The 23,679-nt window shown below is 40.7% G+C and overlaps 1 protein-coding gene across 15 annotated transcripts in view; it reads right to left on the bottom strand.

The window, feature by feature from the left end:
• Nucleotides 1–1,410: 1,410 nt before the first annotated feature.
• The window catches only part of OMA1 (OMA1 zinc metallopeptidase), an 86,077-nt gene continuing 63,808 nt past the window's right edge, over nucleotides 1,411–23,679 (bottom strand). For 11 of the 15 annotated variants that reach the window (XM_055349865.2, XM_004025877.4, XM_055349901.2 and 8 more), the window contains one exon: nucleotides 14,094–14,549. In XM_055349865.2, coding sequence (XP_055205840.2) covers nucleotides 14,340–14,549 — 210 coding nt within the window. In that variant the 3' untranslated portion in view covers nucleotides 14,094–14,339. Of the gene's footprint in view, nucleotides 2,718–14,093; nucleotides 14,550–23,679 lie in introns of those variants that run through there. The other 4 variants (XM_063698296.1, XM_055349893.2, XM_063698301.1 and 1 more) reach the window with 3 other exon arrangements.

Raw genomic sequence — 23,679 nt, 5'->3', positions numbered from 1 at the left:
CATCCCTCCCTCCCCTCCCTTGCTCCTTCACCGGGAGTCAGGTCTGCATCGTGGACTTGTGGCTTTTCCAGCCTCCCCTGGCCTCTACATTTTTTCCCACAGGCATTTCCCCTAACAGATTTCTTGCATGTTTAATCCTGTCTCGGTTTCTGCTTTCTCGGAGGCCCTGAACTAACACAGATGGGGTGGGTAGGTCTGTGTGGAAGCAATGTGGGGGCCCAAGGGAGGTCCCTGAAGCCAAGGACTTGGAGGCTGGAAGGCAGATGAATGGGATACTCGGGAAGAATGCACAAGCAGCTGTCAGGGGAAGCCCTGACACTCTGCTCATTCATCTTCAGGCCTCAGAGAGGCTGCCCTTTCTTGAAAGGGACAATCCTCCTTCCCTCCCAAACACCCTCCTGTCTTCCCTCCACCCACCCTCACCTGGTCTCATCTGGAGGTCATTCTTCCAGGAAGCCTTGACATTCCACACGGGTGATGTTTTGCCTCCTTTTACCACCACAGCCAGGTTGACCAGCGCCTGTCCCATAACTGGTCTGTGCAGGGGGAGCTGTGTTTGTGCATCTAAGCCCCCACTAGTTGGGGGACTCCTTGTGGTGGGTGTCAGTCTGAGCCATTCATCACTGTATCCTAGTGCCTGGTGCAGTAGTGCCTGGAATGCAGGTGTTGTTGAATGAATGAATATGTGAATACATGAGTGAGTGGCCTCACAGCAGATCCGCGGCTTGCCTTGTGTGATGCAGATACAGTGCCTGGATGTAGTGCCTCCCAGGGGACAAGTGGGACCAGAGAGTCTGATATGAACCTGACCTTGCTAATGAGCAGGTGGGTGGCTCTGGCCATTCTCAAATTCACTGAGCCTTAGTTTCCTTATCTGTGAAAAGCAGTGATAATGCCGAACTCCCCAAGTTGTGAGAATAACGCCAAACTCTTTGCCTGAAACATGTAACAAAGTGGCTGTCACTGTAACAGGAACTCAAACACATCAGGCCCTGTGGCCTGGACCCCAGCTGCCCCACTGCAGACCTACTGCCCATATGTAGCAGCACTCAAACAAAAGCAGAACGTCTGCTTTTTTGATTATATTGAAAAAATAATTACTTAGGCTTTGCCGTCTGCACTACCTGCCATCTCTCTCCCCAGTCCCCGTTTTCTCTTCTCCTGATTATTAAAAACATAATAAACACATATTGCTCCCTGGCTACTGTCATAGCCACTGGGGATTAAGAAATGAGGAGATGAGAGTCTTCTTTCTTAGAGCTTGTGGTCCAGTGAGGGTTGGGGAGAGAAAGAGAATAGAAACAAACATAAAAATAAATAATCGCTACTCGGTGCAGTAAAAGCCACAATAGACTAAGACTCAACTGCTGGCATGTGACAACATATATCCGAAATTTCCCAAAACATAGCCAATTTCAAATTATTTTATTATTTTTCACTAGAAACAATTTGTTGGGCATGATTTAATATGTTTTAATTTTTTATTATGAAATACCTCAGGCATATAAAAAGCATAGGTATAATGAACAACTGTGTACCAACCACGCAGCGTAAAATACAAAACCTGTTTGCATTTTTCTTTTTCTCCCCAGTGGTAACCTCTCTCCTGAATTTGGGTTTATCTATCATTAGCGTGTTTTTGGTTTGTTTGTTTTGAGATGGAGTCTCTCTCTGTGCTCAGGCTGGAGTGCAATGGCGCGATCTCAGCTCACTGCAACCTCTGCCTCCCGGGTTCAAGTGATTCTTCTGCCTTAGCCTCCCAAGTAGCTGGTACTGCAGGCATGTGCCACCACATTCAGCTGATTTTTGTATTTTTAGTAGAGACGGGGTTTCACCATGTTGGCCAGGATGGTCTCAATCTCTTGACCTCGTGATCCACCCACCTTGGCCTCCCAAAGTGCTGGGATTACAGGCGTGAGCCACCGCACCCAGCCCTTAGTGTGTTTTTATGCTTTTGTCACATATGTACTCATCTACAAATTATATATGACATTGTTTCACAAGTTTTAAAACTTTGTATAAATGTTACATACTGTATGTATCACTCTGCAACATTTTTGTTTTTGCTCAACATTATGTTTTTGAGATGTATGCATGTTGATGCCTATATCTCTAATTCGTTCATTTTGACTGCCCTATAGTATTCCATTGCATGATGATATCATAGAATTGATCTCTTTCCCAGGTGAGAGACGTGTGGGTTGAAAAACAGAGTCACTGTGTCTTTGCATTAGCATTCCTCAGGAAGTAGACACCAAGATGGGATTAGCTGTGCATGAGATGTATTGGAGAAGCTCTGGTGCATGACAAAGGAGAGGATCAGGAGGAGGCAGAGAGAGCCTTCAGACCATGATGTGGGTCTGCAGTGCGAGAAAGGAGAGTGGGAAAGAAGGAGGAGGAAGTAGGAAGAGCTGTGACTACAGTGCAGTTCTAAGAAAGTTTTGGCCAGGTCAACAGGGAGTCCTCATGCAATAGTCATCCATGACACCATCTCATGTGCAGGAGGAACGGCCCAGCTCTAGTGCCCCTGCTATATTCAGTTACCATGGGCCTGAAGGTGTGACAGCTGGAGCATTTGTCAGTCATGCATGCCACAGAGGACTCACTTGAAGAGTGATCTGAGTGGTACCCCTCCATGGCCGCTACACTGTATATGAGCAGAGAGGAAGCAGAAACATTCTTCCTGGCAGACCTTCTTTCATTCATTCATCCTCCGTCTTATGAAAAGAAAAGTGAGATGTTAGAGAAGGTTATCACAGGACAGGGTCATTAAAGCTGGGTCCTAAGGGACTGTCTCAGGCATCATTACTGGCCAGCAGTCACAGCAAGCTACTTTCATTTATTTTTGGTATCTATGTTGAGCTCTGCTGCCAGGAATCTGCCATCAGTGATCCAAGAGGCTCCATGGTAAGGCTTTGGAATCACACAGACCTGCATTTTATTCTCATCTCAGCCATTTGGGCATTGCATAACATTGTATAAGTCTTTCACTGATGTAGGTCTCACTTTTGTTATCTGAAAAATGAGGATAACCAGACCTATCTCATGCAGTTGTTATAGGGATTAAAAAACATGATGTAAGCATAGAGTCTGGCACCAACAGTAGGTGCTTTAAAAAAAAAAAAAAACATTAGTTCCTTCCCTATCCCACTACGACATTATTAGGGGAAAAGAACTCTTTTCTTAGATGTAGTAATTTTTCTCAAACTGAGTAATGTTAAAAAACTTAGGGCCTTAGTTCTGTAAACTCCAGCTATCTATAGCAATCGGGGTGAATCAGAATGATCTCCACTGAACCTTCTAATTCACACCCATCACTCTTTCTAAAGCAGCAATTTGTGATTAATCTCACTCTAGGGCTAAATCAGTCCCAAGCGCTTACAAGGCACTTGATAAAGAAGCTCTCTGATTTATAGCAAACACCATTATTGAGCGGTGGCAGGGAGACGCCATTGGGGATTTGTCTTGCTGGAAACTCTCTCTGCCGGAGCCATTTCTTCTATTTTCCTGGGTAAGAGCTCAATTTATTTCAAAACAGATGGATGGAGTTCCTTGGTGAGGTAGGAGGAAGGGAGGACTTAGAGAATTTTTAAAAATAAATAATAATACTTAATATTTTAAATTTGTGAAATTCTTTCAGCTTCCACAGACATCAGGACTTGATAGAAGGCTAGGCATATAGTAGGCCTTCAATAAACGTTTGTAGAAGTGTACAATCATCTCATTTACTCTTCACAGCAGCCCCAGGAAGTACACTGAGGCCATTCTTCCCATTTGACAAAGACGGAATTTGAGGTTGGCAGCTACGAAACAGCAAAGCTGGGACTTTCTCTTTATTTATTTTTTTATTTTTATTTTTAATTTTATTTATTTATTTATTTTTGAGATGGAGTCTCATTCTGTCACCCAGGTTGGAGTGCAGTGGTGCAGTCTCGGCTCACTGCAACCTCTGCCTCACAGGTTCAAGCGATTCTTGTGCCTCAGCCTCCCAAGCAGGTGGGATTACAGGTGTGCAGCACCGCACCCAGCTAATTTTTGCAGTTTTAGTAGAGATGGGGTTTTGCCATGTTTCCCAGGATGGTCTTGAACTCCTAACCTCAAGTGATCCGCCCGCCTTGGCCTCCCAAAGTGCTGAAATTATAGGCATGAGCCACCGCACCTAGCCAGAGCTGGGACTTTTCATGCAGATCCAGGCCTGATCCTTATCCTTCACCATGCCATCACCCTCAACGGTCCAGGAGCAGCACTGTCAAACCCATTCCTGGAGCACAGATGTATGAAGCACTGTCTCATCACCAAACTGGAAACCTGGTTAGCAAAGACTGCAGTTTCTTTTTTGCCTATTGTTTGGGCCCATGCGGTTCTATTCCAGAACACGTTCATGATATATTTGCATCTCGCACGCAGTCCGTCTTCCTGACTCCTGTCTACTTAAAGCCTGGCTCTCCTTCCAGTGACCTTCATGAATAGCTGTCTTATCTTTGCTTGAGCATCTCCTATGACTGAGAGCTCCCTACTCGGCTGCCCAGTGTCAAGAGCTCTTCTTATTTGATTGAGCGAACCTACTGCCCCTGGAATGTAATTCCCCTGGACTGTAGACTTGGATCCAGGCAGAATCGTAGCAGCAAAAGCTTATTAGGCCTTCCCACTTATGAGCTGTGTGACAGAGGGGAAGGGATTTAATTTTTTTAAGTCCTCATTTTCTCAATTATAAAATGGAACCAATACTATTTTATCAGTAGGAATACTTTTAGGTGCAAGTAAGAGAATACCCAATTAATGGTGGCATAAATAATAAAGACATTTAATATCTCACTTCACAAAAAGTTTTGAGGCAGATAGTGCCAGCATTGTCCTAGCAACCCAGTGCCACTGGAGTTCTGGGGTCCTATGTTGGTATCCCCAGGATTTCCTGGGCCATGATATCTTGACACAACACTTGGAAGGCAGGGATAAAAGACACAGGTAAAAACAAACAAGCAAAACAGACTTTTCTGTGGCCTCTCTCTTCTCAGGGAGGAAAATATTCACTATCCTTGGAAAGTACTTGACTTTGTTCTCTTTCTTTTTCATCAGATCTAGTTACACACCTGTTCCTAGACCCGGCCTTGGCTTAGGTGAATAGCATTACATAATTGACTTAGACATTCATGATATCTCGGGCAGGGAATACTGCCACCTAAACAAAATGAAGGTTTGCAGAAAAAGAAGAGGAAAAGTGGCTGTTGGCTGGTGATATGGTTTGGATCTGTGTCCCCATCCAAATCTCATGTCGAATTGTATGTAATCCCCAAACCCCTTTTTGGAGGTGGGGCCCAGTGAGAGGTGATCGGATCATGGGGCAGGTTCTGATGAGTGGTTTAGCACTATTCCCTCTGTGCTGTTCTCGTGATAGTGAGTGAGTGAGTTATCACAAGATCTGGTTGTTTTAAAAGTGTGTAGTACCTCCCCACCCCTCCTGCTCCTGCCATCTGAGGTACTTTGCTCTGCTTTGCACTTCTGCCATGATTTTAAGTTCCCTGAGGCCTTCCCAGAAGCTGATGCCACCATGCTTCCTGTACAGCCTGCAGAACCATGAGCCAATTAAATCTGTTTTCTTTAGAAATTAGTCTCAGGTATTTATTTTAGCAATTCAAGAACAGACTAATACAGCTGGGCAACAACAGCATTATAGTGAGTGCAAAATTGGATAATATATGCAAAGTGTTTAGTAGAGTTCCCAACACCTTCTGCTTCATAAATGTTAACTATTACTGTTGCCTACTATTATGATAAACTTTCATAAAAAGTAACCAGGGTCCCTCTGATCATCTCTTTTCCCACTTAGGACTTCTGTTCACCTTCAATTATGCCCTACCTTGATAGTCACGCTCCTTGGAAGAAAAAGACACCCTAGGTAGAGCTATCTTATTGCCTAATCCCATGGAGTGCTACTCACATGTTACTCTAGGGAATGTACCCTATGGAGGTGTGACTGTTAGCCTCAGTCCTGAATAGGAGTAAAATAGTTCTTCCTCATCTGTCTTCACTATTTCATCTTATCTGAGATGTGGCCTCCCCTTGTCCTTGGTATATTTGGTCCTGATATAACTTTATAGTTTTTATTTTGTTTTATTTTTGTCATTGGCACTTTTCATAAGTCTTGCTTAGAAACAGCCTGAATCAACCTCTTTTCAACATTGTGGGTAAAAGAGGGAGAAGCGGTTCCCTTCAAGTGAGTCAGTGACCAATTGTGGCCCCTGAGCTTGACCATGGGTGCTCTATCTGTTCTTCTTAGGTCAGTGGGGATGTGGGGAGGGGGCCTCCCCAGCTCTGCTGGGACATTTGAAATAGTTCAGAGAAAGAGACCTCACCAGTAGAGGACAGAAAATCCAAGGTGGGTAATGGCTTGTTACTACTTAAAGCTATCTTGAGTAGAAAACAAAAGACCGATGAAAACCCCTTCTTACACTTGTCTCTTGAAGTTCTCTGCCTTACAAAAGAATCTCTTAAATAAATGGAGTCCTGGAAAGAAGTGAATCTGCTCTCAGGCTTTGGCTCCAAAATTTTCCTTTATAAATCACGTGTGGAAGTAGGTGGAGCATACACCACAAAGCGAGAGGGAAAGAGGAGCAGCCAGCAGTGGCCACTCATCATGTGCCAGGCCCCTAAAGGCACAAACCCACTGCCTTCTCAGGGTGCTCTATGGGCAGGTGTTAAGATTTGTTAAGAGAGGAAGTGGTCCCAGGAAAACAAAGTAATTTAAATGACATTTCCCCGCACCACACTGTATTGTCATGCTTTACAAACCATCCAACCAGCCAGAGCCAACCTCCCAATGCTTAATGCTTCCAAATAGCATTTCATCTGAGACCCAAGAGCTTGCAAGGCCAAGGTAAGTCTTACCTGGGAGGTCTGAGTCAAGTCACTCAGACTCTCTGGGCTCAATTTCCTCATTCATAAATAACATGGGACAATTTTATCTGCCGCATAGAATTGTTGCGGGAGTCAAGCAAGCTACTGCATGTCAAGTGCTTTCAGAGCTTGGTTTACAAGAGGTCTCAATAATGAATGCTAGCCATTATTATTGCTCTTGTTACTGCTCTTATTGTTAGGGACTTGATCTTACCAAGCCCTAATGACCCCATCTCCAGAACAGTCTGACCCAAGAACGCTCTGCAGAGAAAGTCTGAGCACCGCCAAGCACACTTCCCAAGACTGGTGTGTCTTCCTAGCCTGTGTTTCCTTCACATTTCAACTCCAACAGATTTCTGTGTTCTGGATGAAGCTGTTGAGCGTTAACTCTGCAATCTGTTCTGGCTGTTCAATAAACTTCTCTTCCCGGACAAGCTGTCACATGCACGTAAATATCACTTTATGCCTGGACTTTGATTTCCGAGTCAAACTTCTACTTCATGGTGGCTATTAGGGTCATTCCCAATCCAGAGCCTAGGAATCACCAATAAAGCATCAAGCATTCCTGTGGAGTGTAGATGAAAAAGATGAGGATGCCAGAGCTCCTGCCCTCAAGGAGCTTTCAGGCCAATAGCCAGCTTGCAGCACAATGGGATAGTTGCAGTAATAGAGCTCTTTGCATGGCCACAACATACAGGTGAGGATAAACTGAGCTTTCGAGAGGCTTAGTGACTTGCTGGATCTCACAGCTGGTAAGGAAGGCAGGATGTGAACTCAGATCTTCTGACCTTGAATCCTCAGTGGTTTCCTAAACTATAGGTTTGTGCAAAAGTAATTGCCTTTTAAAATTTGCCATTTAAAAGTAATGAAAAAAAAAAGCAATTACTTTTGCACCAACCTAATAGTTCCCCTGAGAGAAGGAGTTGGTTCATTGTGATAAGCTCAGGTCAAAGCTGGTGGCCCATGTGACTTTGGGTACCTATTAGGGTCCAAAAAGTACCCTAACCCCTGTGTTGCCAAGGGTCAACTGTATGTTCCTGAGGCTGCTGGGCCTTTTTCATGAATACCTTTTAGTTAGCTGATTGGCTCATTGCAAAGGGAGCTGGTGTTGAGAGATGAGATCATGGAAAGTTTCAGGGACTGTGGAGCAGGAGGAATGCTCTAGGCATTCAAACAAAGCAAAGATCCCAAATAATTGTTTCCCTCGTTGCCTTGCCAATTGTTCTCACTTCTTGTGTGTGAAGGGAAGCATATTAAAGACAGTGAAAGCCTTTGAGTTTCACAGACCTAGCTAAACTCCTGGACTACTGTGTGACCTCAGTAAAGTTACACAGTCCTGTGAACGCTCATTTTCTTATCTGTAAATTAGGAGAATAAAACATGCTTCACAGGGTTGCTGTGAAGATTAAAAGGAGAGGAAGGTTGTAGAATCTTGCCTTAATAGGGCTCAACAAATACTAATGCCCATTTTCCCAGCCCATCATCTGGCGAATGGATTGGTGATTCCAGGAAAAGACTGGCCTTATTTCTCCAGATTTAAACATTAGAATGTAGAAATTGATGGAAATCAGGAACATTCTCCAGACAAGAGCCGTAATGGATTAATAGAATTTGATTAATTATTATTAGTAGTAGTAGTACTGAGACTGAGTCTTGCTCTGTCACTCAGGCTGGAGTGCAGTGGCACGATCTTGGCTCACTGTAACCTCTGCCTCCTGGGCTCAAGCAATACTCCTGTCTCAGCCTCCCGAGTAATTGGAATTACAGGCACCCGCCACCACAACCACATCTGGCTAATTTTTGTATTTTTAGTAGAGACAAGGTTTCACCATGTTGGCCAGGCTGGTCTGAAACTCCTGACCTCAAGTGATCCGCCTGCCTCAGCCTCCCAAAGTGTTGGGATTACAAGAATGAGCCACTGTGCCTGGCTGAATTAGGTTAATTAAACACACACACACACACACACACACACACAAACACGAATCAGACTAAAACAAAACGTGCCACAAATAAAAGTTCCCTTTCTTCTCACACTCAGGTAGGAAGACATCATCATCACTTCTGAGTTGTAACAGATCAGAGCCAAACTTTTGGAAGTGACCTCTCTTAACTAATAATCTCACAGCCCAGATGAAGACATGTTAGAATATATTAACAAGAATCAGCACAATGCAGCACTTGGGATGTTCAGTAGAGCATATACACGTTACTATATTTAAACCCATAATAATTCTGGGAATTGGGCAGGGCAAATATTACTATCCTATTTTCCCAAATAAATAAATGAGACTAGTGATGCTGCCCTTAATACTTTCAAGGCTACCATAACATCAGAAAGGAATAATTTGGAAAAAACTAAACTCAATATTTCTGTGCAAAAGCAATAGTTACTTAAAAACATACAACCCTTAAGTATAGAATAACAAAATCCTTAAGTAGAACATCCACCATTTCTAACCTATGAAAATATGATTATACTTTAATATATTGGTCAAAATTAACACGTTAACTTTAATATTCTGAAGGAAGAGGAAAACAAATCTGATTTTAGACCAATGCTGCCCAGGACAAGGTCCCGGGCCTCTTGTGGTCTATGAAGATGGTATTAGGAACCTGTCAGCTATGCTTAATATTTCAAAGAGCTTAACTAAAAATTTTATATTTTCTCTCACATAATTAGGTACTCAAACTAATTAAAACAACAATTTTTTTTTTCTTTTGGCTGGAACTTTGGTAACACCAGAGATCACATGATGATCAAAGGCCCTGCTTGGTCTTTGATGATATCAGAGACATCCTAAGACCTGGAAACAGAGCTGCACTGTGACTTATGCCCCATGCTCTGCAGTCTCCTAAACAGCCAGTGTGGTGAGAACACCTGGGCATGAGTCTAGACACACCAACTCTTCAAGACAGAATTTAGTGGTGTAAAACCCCTTGCACGCAGAGCCAGGTACTGTAAAAGGAGGCCTGGGTGATTCAGAGGCTGGGAGTGAGCCACTGGCCTAACTTTTCTGATGGAAGTTAGGGGGCAAAGTGTAGATGGGTAGGACACTGACAGAGTTTTCTTCCCAGTAATGAAGTGGGAGATTTATCTCATCTCACTACAGATTAAAGAATTCTCTAGGCTCTCACAAAAACATGTTATGAGGTAATTAACAGAAATTTCATCCCTCACATGTATACATACGCTTAAAATGGATATTTTTACCATCTGTCATAGACTATTAAAATGGGTGCTTTTAAATAAGGGAAAAGGTGTTGGCCCTGCTGTTCACAAGTGAAGGGTGAAGGGAAATGGACATTTTTCATCCTCACTTCCTATATGAGATTTGTTCATGTAAGTGGCAGTACATGGAGGAAGAGGACGGACTTTAGAGTCAGAAGATGGGAGGGTTTGAACCAGTTCTGCCACTGAGAGGTGAGTACTGCTGGACACACATTGACTAATATTTTTGAGCTTCAGTCTCCAGGTAAGTGGAGGTAACAGCTCCCTTTCCAAAGACTGCAGTATTGCTGAAAGAACACTGGATTACAAATCACTGAATTCTTTAGTTCCAATCCCAGTTCAGCCATTTACTTGAATGCATACTTGGACCACTTGCCTAATTCTCCAAGCGTTAGTTTTCTCCCCTACGAGTAAGTGATGCCATTTGTCCTTCCAATCTCATAGGCTGGTTTTGAGGATATAATTCAGTACAAAACAAGACAAAACAAAACAAAAAAACCTTGTAAATGGTAAAGCAAATATGCTAATGAAAATTTGCTATCATATCAATATAAAATTTAAGCTACTTTTTTATCAGATTAAATGTCATTTCAGATAAAATTGTCAAGGAATCATCTTGTTTCTTTGCCTGCTGAAAGGATAAACATTAGGTTTTAATTCTAGTTCTGCCACTTACTTCGTAAGCCCCGTGGTTGCATCTCTTCTAACACGCAGTAGCCATTCTGTTTGGGTGGTGTTGACTCATACCCATCCTCAGCTTGAATGTTGGATCCTGATAGGTCCAAGCCAATCAAGATAATGCCATCCCCTGCCATGGCGATTGCTTCAAGGGTGCAGTTAGAGTGTTAAAGGCTTTGTTTCAATAGTTTCGGTGTGAGTCAGTCACACATCCAGCTGGATGTGAAAGCATGCAACCCTGGGAGCTACTGGCAGCCATCTGGATATCACCAGGGAACAGGTGAGAAAGATTGCAAAGAAAAAAGAGCCCTTGCTCTGATAATATCATGATCCCCTGGATTAAACTGTGCCTGAAGCAGCATACTTCTGGGCTTTTCTGTCAGTTTGAGGCAACGAATTTTCTTGGTTGGGTTTGTGTTGGTTCCTCTGTTCTTACAAGTAAAAAAACCTTAAGGAATACACCATGTAACCCTGAGTAACTTCCATTACCCCTCTAAACTTCAGTTCCGTGATCTATAATAGGGCATAGTAGAATAGAATGCCTACCATAAATAGGGTCACTGTGGGGTTCAACGGTGCTTGAAAAATGCTTAGCACCACACATAGATGATATGGTTTGACTCTGTGTGTTCCCACCCAAATCTCATTCCAAATTTTAATCCCCATGTGTCAAGAAAGGTAAGTGATTGAATCATGGGGGCAGTTTCCTCCATGCTGTTCTCCTGATAGTGAGTGACTTCTCACCATATCTGATGGTTTTATGGGGCAGTTTTCCCTGCTCTTACTCACTCTCTCTTGCCTGCCACCACGTGAGATGTGCCTCTTACCCTTCCGCCATGATTGTGAGATTCCTGAAGCCTCCCCAGCCATGTGGAACTGTGAGTCAATTAAATCCCTTTTCTTTATAAATTACCCAGTCTCGGGTATGTCTTTATAGCAGTGTGAAAATGGACTAATAGTACAAAGTATGCGTTCAGTATATGGTAACAATTTTTCTTACATTTGCAGCTCTAGACTTTGTGTTAAATGCTTTAAGTATATCATTTCACTTGGTCATTGGTCAACCTAGGAGGATTTTTTTTGTCCCCATTTTACAATTAAGAAATGAAGGTTAGAGAGTTTGCATGACTTGTCCAGAGTTCCACAACTACAGAAGCAGATTTTACAGAGTATGATTGTTTCTCCTTTTTTTCAATCCTTTGAACAGATAATTATTGTACAGTGTCAATGTTAATTGAATGCCTATAATGTGCAAAGCATTATAAGTATATAGCAGTAAATATACACACTGTCCTTTAGTTTTAGAGGATAGTCTCACCCTATCTGAATTACAGAAAAGATCGGGTTGAGTTTGTGCCTTGGATTTATTAGCATCATGCTCCTAACAACTAAGTTAACCAGCCTATCATCTAAATCCTATAGGCACATGAAAAGTATTGACAGGAACAAAGTAGTTCTGCAACTAAGTGTAGAACATACAGCTTATTTCCATATAAAATTTAAAGTATATATATACATCTTGTATTTCAACTGCTATTTAATTTCTTCTAAAGCATTGAGCTGAACTGTAACATTTCTTTTACATTTAATTCCACTGGTTAAAAAAAATCTTTTTCATATACTATAAAGATATTATCTCTGCTCTTTCTGACATGGTGTCAACTTATATATGTTTCTAGCAAGTATGAACAACACAATTAGAAGTGACAATGGGAATGGAAGAAAAAGTAGGCCTTTGCTACATTATTTTCCCAGGAAATCTGAAGGAAAATCTAATGCTGTGTTTTACTGTTTACCTTTAGGTGACATTCTCCAAGTGTCTTTATATGTTATGGAGTGCCTTTTACAATACTCCAATCACAAGGAGTGTAAAAAATGATTATATGGAGAATAGTTAATGTGAACCTCTTCATGACCAATGTTGTCTTGTGTGCAGATCAGGAAATTCCTTACAAGTAATGTATAATAATCCCTGAGAAACATAAACAGCCTCTGAACTTGTCTTCTTAACAACTAGATATTCTGTCTAAGAAGATTTAATAATGTCAGGACACATCCCAAATGAGATTTCACAGGCTTTCACAGGCAGGGGGAGAGGTTCTACTCTCCTACACTGCCTCATCTACGCTTTTCATGTCAATTTTGATAGAAGGGTCTAAGAGAAGAACCTATAAAATCAACCTACAGAAAACACAAGCGGTCCCTGATTTCATAATGATGAGATTTTTACTTATATTGAAACCATATGGGGGGAAGCTAATGAACAACTGAGAATACTTTGTTCCTTGTCTTGATAGCTTAGTCTTAGATATCTGAGAGTTGTAAAAAAATGGACAGATTTGTAGTCAGATAGACTCAGCTTTGTTCTATCTAGGTGAGAGACATTGGATATATTATGTAACTTCTCGAAGCCTATTTGTCATTGTAAAGTGAGAATAATAAAACCTAGTAGGGTTATGGAATAAAGATAAATACAGGGCCCAGTTCATAGTAGATTCACAATACAAAGTAGTCCCTTTCCTCTTTAATTCTCTAAGAAAATATTTATTTAATATAATGTATTTCAAGAAAAATGCCCTTCTTAGAAATATAACCTAAGCATCACTAGACTTCACTAGTTTGGGAATACAAATATTAAATAACTCGTATTTCCACATTTATATAATGCAGCAATTTCTGGGCACCACTGGGGGTGTGTCTTGTGCTGCTTCTCTTGTCGTTTTCCTCCACTCGTCTTGTTGATATCTGCTGCTCAGGAAGGTCAACTTGGGGACAGTGCCTTGCCTCAGCCTCTTTTGAGGGACAGTGCCTTGCCTTTGCCTCTTTTTCTTCTCTGGGAACCCGAGATTCCCAAATGGTAATCTCATGGAGCAACCAAATGACATAACCTTCTGCTAAGACTTCAGTGCACCAGGAACACCCTGTGTCTCTGTGGAAATGCCCTCTCCCCCAATTCTGTTTCTTGCTTTGTCATCTGAACCACAAACTGTACTTCTTTTGCCTCCCTATGAAAATGGCTTCTGCCAGTAGCATTTTCTCCAGTCATCCACAGGTGAAGACAAGGAAATTCTCTATCCTGAGGCCCCCTTTTCCACATAATCCCACCGCAATGCAAACTATTTCCTGCAAACAGATACCTTCAGACTGTTTCCCACTTCATCATAACGACCCAGATTTAGAAAGCCAGTTTAGGCTCAGTTGAAACATTCTCTACAATAAAAACTACTGTATGGGCTCATTTCTCATCCACTATGGGTCTGCCTTCTAAATCAAAGGCAAGTAGAAGACAGAGTAAAATGTGTAATATAAATTTATTCTGTGACATTTTCCTCATTGAAGATATTTTAACATAGATTAAAATACATCAATATTTCATGAAAAATAAATTCTAGAAGAATTTAGATAATATCTGTAATGTACATGATTTGACCCTGAATATCCTTTTTTTTTTCACTTCAAACATCATTTTTTAAAAAGTAACATAAAATGATAAGGACTGCAACATTCTTCATATATCTTGTGTCTCATAAATTTTAATTCAACTGCCAGTTCTTTTCTCAACTATGTATGTTAATGGTATTTGCTCCTGTTTTTGAATAGGAAGAGTATCCATTTTCTCTTTCTTCGTGATGTTTAGGTCTTCTTTCTCTGATTCTTCAAGAAAATGCTTCATGCTGAGTTTGAATAGTAATCGAGGGTCTGGATTAGACAGTGGTGGACAATTACACATCTCTCTAATTTTGAGAGCCTATAAAGAAATAATAAAATAAAAAAATACTATATATATACATCAATGTATTCAGATTGTTTCAGTAATCCCTAATATGCTCCATGTAAAACAAAGAATGCATTCTGTATTTTTTTAATAAAAGGTATCTTGATTATAACACATAAAAGAGAATCACTGAAAAATCTACAGTGAACAGTTGTTTTCATGATTTGGTCAAATAGTATTATTTTAAAAACAACAACAATAGTATTAATAATCTGTAACAACTGCCCTAATGCTGTTTTGAGGGTAAACAAATCTTAGAGATACATCTATGGTTTCAGTTAAACTCTAGCAGACCGGAGAATCATTCAGATTTAAAAAGGCTCTATGAGAGATTTTTTTCAAGAAAAACTGCAGAACATAGATGATTGAATATACTGAAAAAAGATATACATAACTGATACAGTCTTGGGTAAAATTGATGATAATAACCTAGTGATATGGTTTGGATATGTCTCCACCCAAATCTCATCTTGAATTGCAGTTCCCATAATTCCCACATGTCATGGGAGGTAACTGAATCATGGAGGCGGGTGTTTCCCGTGCTGTTCTCATGATAGTGATTAAGTCTCACGATGGTTTTATAAAGGGCAGTTCCCCCTGCATATGCTCTCTTGACTGCTACCATGTAAGACATGACTCTTCTCCTCATTCGCCTTCCACCATGATTGTGAGGCCATCCCCAGCCATATGGAACTGTAAGTCAATTAAACCTCTTTCCTTCATAAATTACCTAGTCTCAGGTATGTTTCATCAGCAGCATGAGAATGAACTAATATACTTAGAAAAGTAAACAAATCAAAATCATGACAATTTTTAACTCCAGGAAAAATAAAACATCGCAAAGGAAGGAAAAGTAATCACAGTATACTATGGGGCTCAGCTATGACTAGTGCTTACAGTTTAAAATACCAAATCTTGATGAAACCAAAAAGTACAATTTCATCATACTGAGAAGGGGAGAGCTGCATGTGTGTGCACATGCATAGGGTGTGACACTGGAAAGAGAGGGCTTACGTCTCATCCTGAAAGGTGGAAAATAATTAAGGCCCAAAATTGAAGTTAGAACGTAGCAACATAAGCATGTTATTGAGACACAATGGGAAATACTAAAAGAATCGTCCAATAGAATTGGAAATAGTTACCCCTGAAACTGATGGCAGGGTCGAGGGACTGGCTGCTGATTTAAGTAACTAGCCTTAGAACTATTTAACTCTTCAAAGTGGGTATATGGATAATTTTAAGATATAAGAACCAAAATAATTTTTAAGGATAAATGGTCTTAATATTTAGGAGTTTTAAAAGAAAGACATTTAGGGGAAAAAGCTAATTCAGTTTTTTACGACTTCTGGCTTTCTGATACTGATGTGTCTTAAGGGAAGTAAATAAGGCAGTAAAGGAGACAGTGTTTGAGGGACTGGTAAAATCTTAGAAAGACTATCCAGGCAAGGCCTCACTGATAGGATAATGACTTTGGGGGTCAAGAGGGGCACAGACCTGAAGGACATGAGGAAAGAGACCATGTGGCAACCTAGGGAAAAACCATTCCAAGAGGGAGCTGCGAGTACAAGGGAGATGGGAGTGTGCCTGGGGTGTTTTGGAACAGTGAAGAAGCAGGTACAGCCAAGTGGAGCAGGGTGGAGGGCAGGAGCAGATGATGTAGGACCTCACAGGTCATGCTAAGGATTTTAAGTTTTACTCTAAACAGCCTGCCTCTAATATTTGTGGGGTCCATGGAAAGAATGAAAATGGAGGCCCAGATACCATGTCTCTAAACACCTAAAAGCAGTAAGTCAAGCTAATACACTACTACTTAAAATCTGTTCTATTCTCCTACTTTGAAGAATACACATTCGAAATTACCTGGAAGTCCAGGTACAAAATTAGAATTCTTGAATTTCAGAACATGTAAGATTGCAGGGAGCTTACTGTGTAGCTCTTGCCACTAGCCTGCCATCTGCCCCCTCTCCCAGCCCTAGCTTATCCGGCACTGTAAAGGGCCTTGTGTGCGTGTGTTCAAGGAAGAGGTCCAGATAGGCCCTGAAAGCAGGCTCAAACATGTCTGGGCAAGGAATTCCATTATTCCAGATACCCTGAGTGGGGTGTGGTAGGGGCACAGGTTCTTGTATGCTAACATTTCATTGAGTCCCACAGGAGAGAGGGACTTGTAGTCAGATGCGAGCCAGATAGATGTTCTCTAAGTGAATGGGGTCAGGGCAGAAGCTTGGGTCTAGGAGCACTTCTAGCTCTGATTAGGCTCTGAGTTACCAAGGTAAGCTGGAGAGCTGAAAAAACATTACTTAATGTGAAATTCTTCAGTGGCAGTGGCCTTGTCTTATTTTTCTTTGTATTTCACAGCAGATTTAAGATTTCCTTATATCTACTGAGTGTTAAGTAAATGTTTAAGTAAACTGAATTGACACAACAAGAAAATGTTTCCCAACTATAGCACTTACAGCACTTAAGTAAACAGAAAGTCAGATCCTCAGCTAAATGGTGACCTACTGTCCAAACTGGGATACCTTTGAGAATGAAATGAGATGCTAGCGAGATTTGCACTGAGACATCAGGCATGAGCCATGACTGTCTCTGCAAAATTGGGACGTACGGTCACTCTTGCATTAGCTCCTTTACAATGATGTTAATTTTCTTTCCCAAGTGAGAAGTTTACCTGTCATGGCTGCTATATCAGTGTAGTGCCTATGTTTAAGCGCTGCACTGGCATCAGTAAAGGGGGAGAGTATGGAGTCCAGCAGGTAACAACTGGCACAGCTGAGTGTGGCAATGAGAGATGCAAAGCAACAAAGAGAAGAATAGGATGCCATCCCCTATGATCTTTGTGTATTCAGTAAAAACTCTTCTCTTATCCTTAAATTCGCTTATTCAGTCTTTTTAATACAACAAATATTTAGAACACCACAGTGAGTAAGGTGCTAGGTACACATTGGTCAGAATAGTCATGGTCCCTGCCCTCATGTAATTTACTTTGTATTTCTCCGTTACTGGGCATTAGAATTGTTCCCACAGTTGTGTCTATTTGGCTTTTATAAATTACCCTGCTATAAAAACTTTTCTTTAAAAAAATCTTTTCTCACCTCCATTTGGAGATATGTGAAGTCTAACACCCAAAATAGAATGATCTGATCAAAGAGCAAGCACAGGTAGATTATACTTTTTGTTATATAGGACCAAACTGCTTTCTACCAGAAAGGCTTTATCAACCTTTAATTTCACCAGCAATACAGGCATACTTGAGTTATTCACAGTTATTCACATAAGATTTCATGACTTTTATCTAGATAATTACATAATTTCAAACCTCAGAATCCTTAGAAAATATCAGCTCAATTTTACAGATGAGGAAACTGAGTCTCGGAGAAGTTAAATGCCGGGCAAGGAACAAAAAGCTGGCTTGGTAAATGTTTTTAACAGCTTTATTTGCTAAAACTTGGAAATAACCAAGAGTTCCTTCGATAGGTGAATGGATAAACTGTGGGATATCCAGACAAAAGAATATTATTCAGATCTAAGAAGAAATTAGCTATCAAGCCATGAAAAGATATGAGGAACCTTAAATGTATATTGCTAAGAGAAAAAAGCCAATCTGAAAAGGCTACATGATTCCAACTATATGATATTCTGGAAAAGGCACAACTATGGAGACAGTAAAAAGATCAGTGGTTGCCAGGGGCTAGGGGGAGGGAGGAATGAGTAGGCACAGAGTGTATTTTTATGGCAGTGAAACTACTCTGCATGATGCTATAATGGTGGATATATGTCATTATACATTTGTCAAAATGCACTGAATGTACAGCACCAAGAGTGAACCCTAATGGACTTTGGGTGATAATGATGGGTCAACATAGGTTCATCAATTGTAACTAATATTATCACTCTGGCATGGGATTTTGATGGTATGGGAGGCTGTGACTATGCAGGGACAGATATATAAGGGAAATCTCTATACCTTCTACTCAACTAAAAGTTGAAGCTTTAGAGTCTAAAAATAAAAGAGTCTACTACTAAAAAAAAAAAAAAAAAAGCTGGCCTGGAAGTAAAAAAGCTGGGTTTAGAACCTGTTTTGTTTTTACTGCTTTTGCTCTACATGCTTTTTGTGCTCATGCTTTTTTGCACCACATGATATTTCTTGAGTAAATTTTTTACTGAATAAATGTACTTTGGAGATGTCTGAGCTAGGTTTCTTTAATTGCTAGAAACACTACATGTTCTTCATACAGGTTTTCTATCACTACTTCTTCATGTGTGAACTGTTTCTCCTCCCCAACTATCTATCAAGCAGAATCCTGTTATGACCATACATATTTCTATCAAATCTTCATCTACTTTGCATAGTAAGATTCTACTGGATGTCTTGGTAACTTATTTTTTCTTTTTTCCTTTCCTTTCCATATTCATTTTATATATTTCAGGGCGCCAATGTCTTTTTATTTTTATAAATTCTAATCTATCTTATTAAATATACCTTCATCTCTTCAAAAGTGAGCAAAATTTTCCTACCATATAGCTAGAATATGTCTTTCCACTTCGTTTACTTTGTTTTCTGTGTTTAACTCCACGCACTGCACATAATAGGCACTTAACAAACGCATGCTAAATTTTAAACAAACATTTATAGAACACGAGCTATGAATAAATCATTATGATAAATGTCATAGAGAAAATACTCTTAGGAGTTTACGGTTTAAGAAAAAGCAGGAATGTATTTTAATAGCAAGAATATATGGTTCTGAGAATACTGAGGAAGATTTGAAGTTAAATATAGAATTAGCCAGCCTAAAGACTACAACTATGAGTGAAAGAAACTAACATCTACTGTTCACTTTCTATGTGCCTTTCACTGCGTGAGGTATTTTACACATCTAAATTGACACTGGAATTTGAACCACTTTTGAAATCTTGGGCCTGACATAAAATACTTATCATTAAAATGTCTATGCCAAAGAGAGGGGGACAAGGCAGAGAAGACAGCAGGACCTTACCTACAGAAATGCACAAGTATGTACATCCAACATCTAGGAGATATTGCTATCCTGATTTCACATATGAAGAAAACTAAAGGTTGGATTAGGTAACTTTCTCCAAGTTAAATGGCTGAGTCAATTAAAACCGAAGACTCCTAAGACCACTGTTATCTTTATATTACTATTTCCTGCGACCATCTTTCTCCCGTTACCAACTATTAATGTCCTACATGCTAAATTTCTATAAGGGAGTGGAAGGACTGTTCAATTCTACTGCCAATTTTTCTATTTTTCACCCACTATTATATTGCTTATCCTGCCTATTATTACACATCATGCAATCATTTAACAAATATTCACTAAGCATCTCAACTTGTCATAGGTACTATGGATACAGCAGTGTACAAAGGCCTTACACACTAGGGTAAAAGCCAATAAACAAATAAGGTAATTTTAGTTAAGTACATGAAGAAACTAAAGAGTGAGGTGTGTTGGACGGACAATGAGTACATGGAAGGGAAGCGATTTAAGATTATGGGATCAGAGAAAGCCTCCCCAGGACAGTGACATTTGCCTAAAGAATTGAGGGAAGAATGTTTCAGACAGAGAAATCAGCAAGTAGAGGAGCTGTAAGGAGGACACTAGCTTAATGGGGAACATACACTGGTCTTGTATGTTTCCTAGACCAACGAAAGCCTAAGGAAAGGGGCATGTGGTGAAGTTGGAGAGCTAGGCAGTGGCCAAATTACGTGCCTGGAAGACACAGGAAGAGTCTGGATTTTTATTCTAAGTTAGATGAGAAGCCACTAGAGGGTTTTAACCAAGGAAAGGACATTACAATGATCACTCTGGCTACATATTGAAAACAGGTTGTTAGGAGTTGAGGTGAAACATGACATCGTGAGGTGAAAAGCGACAACAGGAAATGACTGCGGTAACTTGGGAGGAGATGATGGTGACTTTTACTAGGAAAGGAGCAGTGGCGAAGTTGAGAAGCCCATAGATTCTTAATGTACTTGTTGAAGCAGTCAAGATTTTTTCATGAATAGGATACAGAAGTGAAGGAAAGAGGAACTGAAGATGAGTCCTAAATTTCCTCTTCTGTTTTAATAGCTTTTCTTTTATGATGCTGCTCATGCATTTGAGGATAATTAACTTGCTCACAGTAAATAATTACTGTAATATAATATCGTATTGTCAATTAATGACCCCAGCCCATAAATTCTTTTAAAGTTATTGTTTTCATCAAATTGTCAAAACAAAATCATTTATGCTTGTAAAATGAATCAGAAACTTAATAACATACCTTTTTACATTTCGAAGGTAGAACTAATTAGTAACTAGGCAATTGTTCTCCAAACTTTTGAAAAAATTCTCCAAATTAAATCCCATCAGGGCTAGGCGTCCTTTTCTTTGCTAATTTATTATGACTCTATGGGTTCTAATAGTTTTTTAAATTTGATTTATTTATACCTTACTTCTTTCTAAAATTAATTTGAGAAGCTTCATTCTAGCTATAATTTGTACACCTAGCTGCATCCACTCTGGCAATTCCCCTCCCCCCTCAACACACATATACTTTAATTACTTCTGATTTTGACCTGAGCTATTAATTAACATCATCTAACTAAAAATAACATTCTCTCAAATATTTCAGTTTTCTTGCATGTTACCATACCTCTTCTCCTGATACTATTTACATTTTACTCTTCGTCTAACTAATCTAATGATTATGACTTTGACTAAATTTCCCAAAGAATCAACTGCTGTCATTTTGCTTATTTCTGCTTAATTTTATTAATTATATTTTCCCTATCTGAGACATTTATAGTTCTATATTTTTCTCTTTTTCTAATATAGACATTTAAACTGATAAACTTTTCTTTAAATACAGATTTAGTAAAAACTCATGAAAATATAACTACATCATTATAAAGTTCATTGATTACAAGGCATCCTCTTATTGTCCATAGATTTCTCTCTTGCTTTACATGTGCAGAATTTTAATTTTCATGTGGTTATCCATCTTTTAATTTTTGTTACATTAATTTTACTATACTATGTTCTGATGATTGGAACCATAACTTTTTGTTTTATTTATTTATTTATTATTTCAATAGGTTTTTGGGGAACAGGCAGTGTTCGGTTACGGGGAAAAGTTCTTAAATGGTGATTTCTGAGATTCTGGTACACCCATCACTCAAGCAGTGTACACTGTACCCAATGTGTAGTCTTTTTTTTGAGACGGAGTTTCACTCTTGTAGCTCACACTGGAGTGCAATGGCGCGATCTCAGCTCACTGCAACCTCTGCCTCCCGGGTTCAAGCAATTCTCCTGTGTCAGCCTCCCGAGTAGCTGGGATTACAGGCATGAGCCACCATGTCTCGCTAATTTTTGTATTTTTAGTAGAGACAGGGTTTCTCCATGTTGGTCAGGCTGGTCTTGAACTCCCGACCTCAGGTATCTCCTGCCTCGGCCTCCAAAAGTGCTGGGATTACAGGCGTGAGCCACCACGCCCAGCCCCAGTGTGTAGTCTTTTACCCTCACCCCCTTCTCACTGTTTCCCCTGAGCCCCCAAAGTCCACTGTATACTTCTTATGCCTTTGCATCCTCATAACTTAGCTCCCACTTATCAGTGAGAACATAACATTTTTATATTATGTATAGATATTTTTGTCCAAGTTTTATGATCAATATTTTCATGAAAGATGTGTATTTGAAAATATATTCCTGGTGGAGCCAAGATGGCCAAATAGGAACAGCTCCAGTCTACAGCTCTCAGCGTCAGCGATGCAGAAGACGAATGATTTCTGCATTTCCAACTGAGGTACCGGGTGCATCTCACTGGGGATTGTTGGCCAGTGGGTTCAGGACAGTCGGTGCAGCGCACCAAGCGTGAGCCGAAGTAGGGCAAGGCATCGCCTCACCCGGGAAGTGCAACGGGTCAGGGAATTCCCTTTCCTAGCCAAGGAAAGGGGTAACAGACGGCACCTGGAAAATTGGGTCACTCCCACCCTAATACTGCGCTTTTCCGATGGTCCTAGCAAATGGCACACCAGGAGATTATATCCCACGCCTGGCTCAAAGGGTCCTATGCCCACAGAGCCTCGCTCATTACTAGCACAGCAGTCTGAGATCAAACTGCAAGGTGGCAGCAAGGCTGGGGGAGGGGTGCCTGCCATTGCCGAGGCTTGAGTAGGTAAACAAAGCAGCTGGGAAGCTCGAACTGGGTGGAGCCCACTGCAGCTCAAGGAGGCCTGCCTGCCTGTGTAGACTCCACCTCTGGGGGCAGGGCATAGCCAAACAAAAGGCAGCAGAAACCTCTGCAGACTTAAATGTCCCTGTCTGACAGCTTTGAAGAGAGTAGTGGTTCTCCCAGCATGCAGCTGGAGATCTGAGAACAGACAGACTGCCTCCTCAAGTGGGTCCTTGACCCCCGAGTAGCCTAACTGGGAGGCACCCCCCAGTAGGGGCAGACTGACACCTCACACGGCTGGGTACTCCTCTGAGACAAAACTTCCAGAGGAATGATGAGGCAGCAACATTGGCTGTTCACCAACATCCGCTGTTCTGCAGCCTCCGCTGCTGATATCCAGGCAAACAGGGTCTGGAGTGGTCCTCCAGCAAACTCCAACAGACCTGCAGCTGAGGGTCCTGACTGTTAGAAGGAAAACTAACAAACAGAAAGGACATCCACACCAAAACCCCATCTGTACGTCACCATCATCAAAGACCAAAGGTAGATAAAACCATAAAGATGGGGAAAAAACAGAGCAGAAAAACTGAAAATTCTAAAAATCAGAGTGCCTCTCCTCCTCCAAAGGAACGCAGCTCCTCACCAGCAACAGAACAAAGCTGGACGGAGAATGACTTTGACGAGTTGAGAGAAGAATGCTTCAGACGATCAAACTACTCTGAGCTAAAGGAGGAAGTTCGAACCCATGAAAAAGAAGTTAAAAATCTTGAAAAAAGATTAGACGAATGGATAACTAGAATAACCAATACAGAGAAGTGCTTAAAGGACCTGATGGAGCTGAAAACCATAGCACAAGAACTAGGTGACGAATGCACAAGCCTCAGTAGCCGATTCGATCAACTGGAAGAAAAGGTATCAGTGACGGAAG

Source organism: Gorilla gorilla, chromosome 1 (assembly GCF_029281585.2).
Source record: "Gorilla gorilla gorilla isolate KB3781 chromosome 1, NHGRI_mGorGor1-v2.1_pri, whole genome shotgun sequence".
Lineage (NCBI taxonomy): Eukaryota > Metazoa > Chordata > Mammalia > Primates > Hominidae > Gorilla > Gorilla gorilla.
This window is presented reverse-complemented; position numbering and strand designations above follow the sequence as displayed.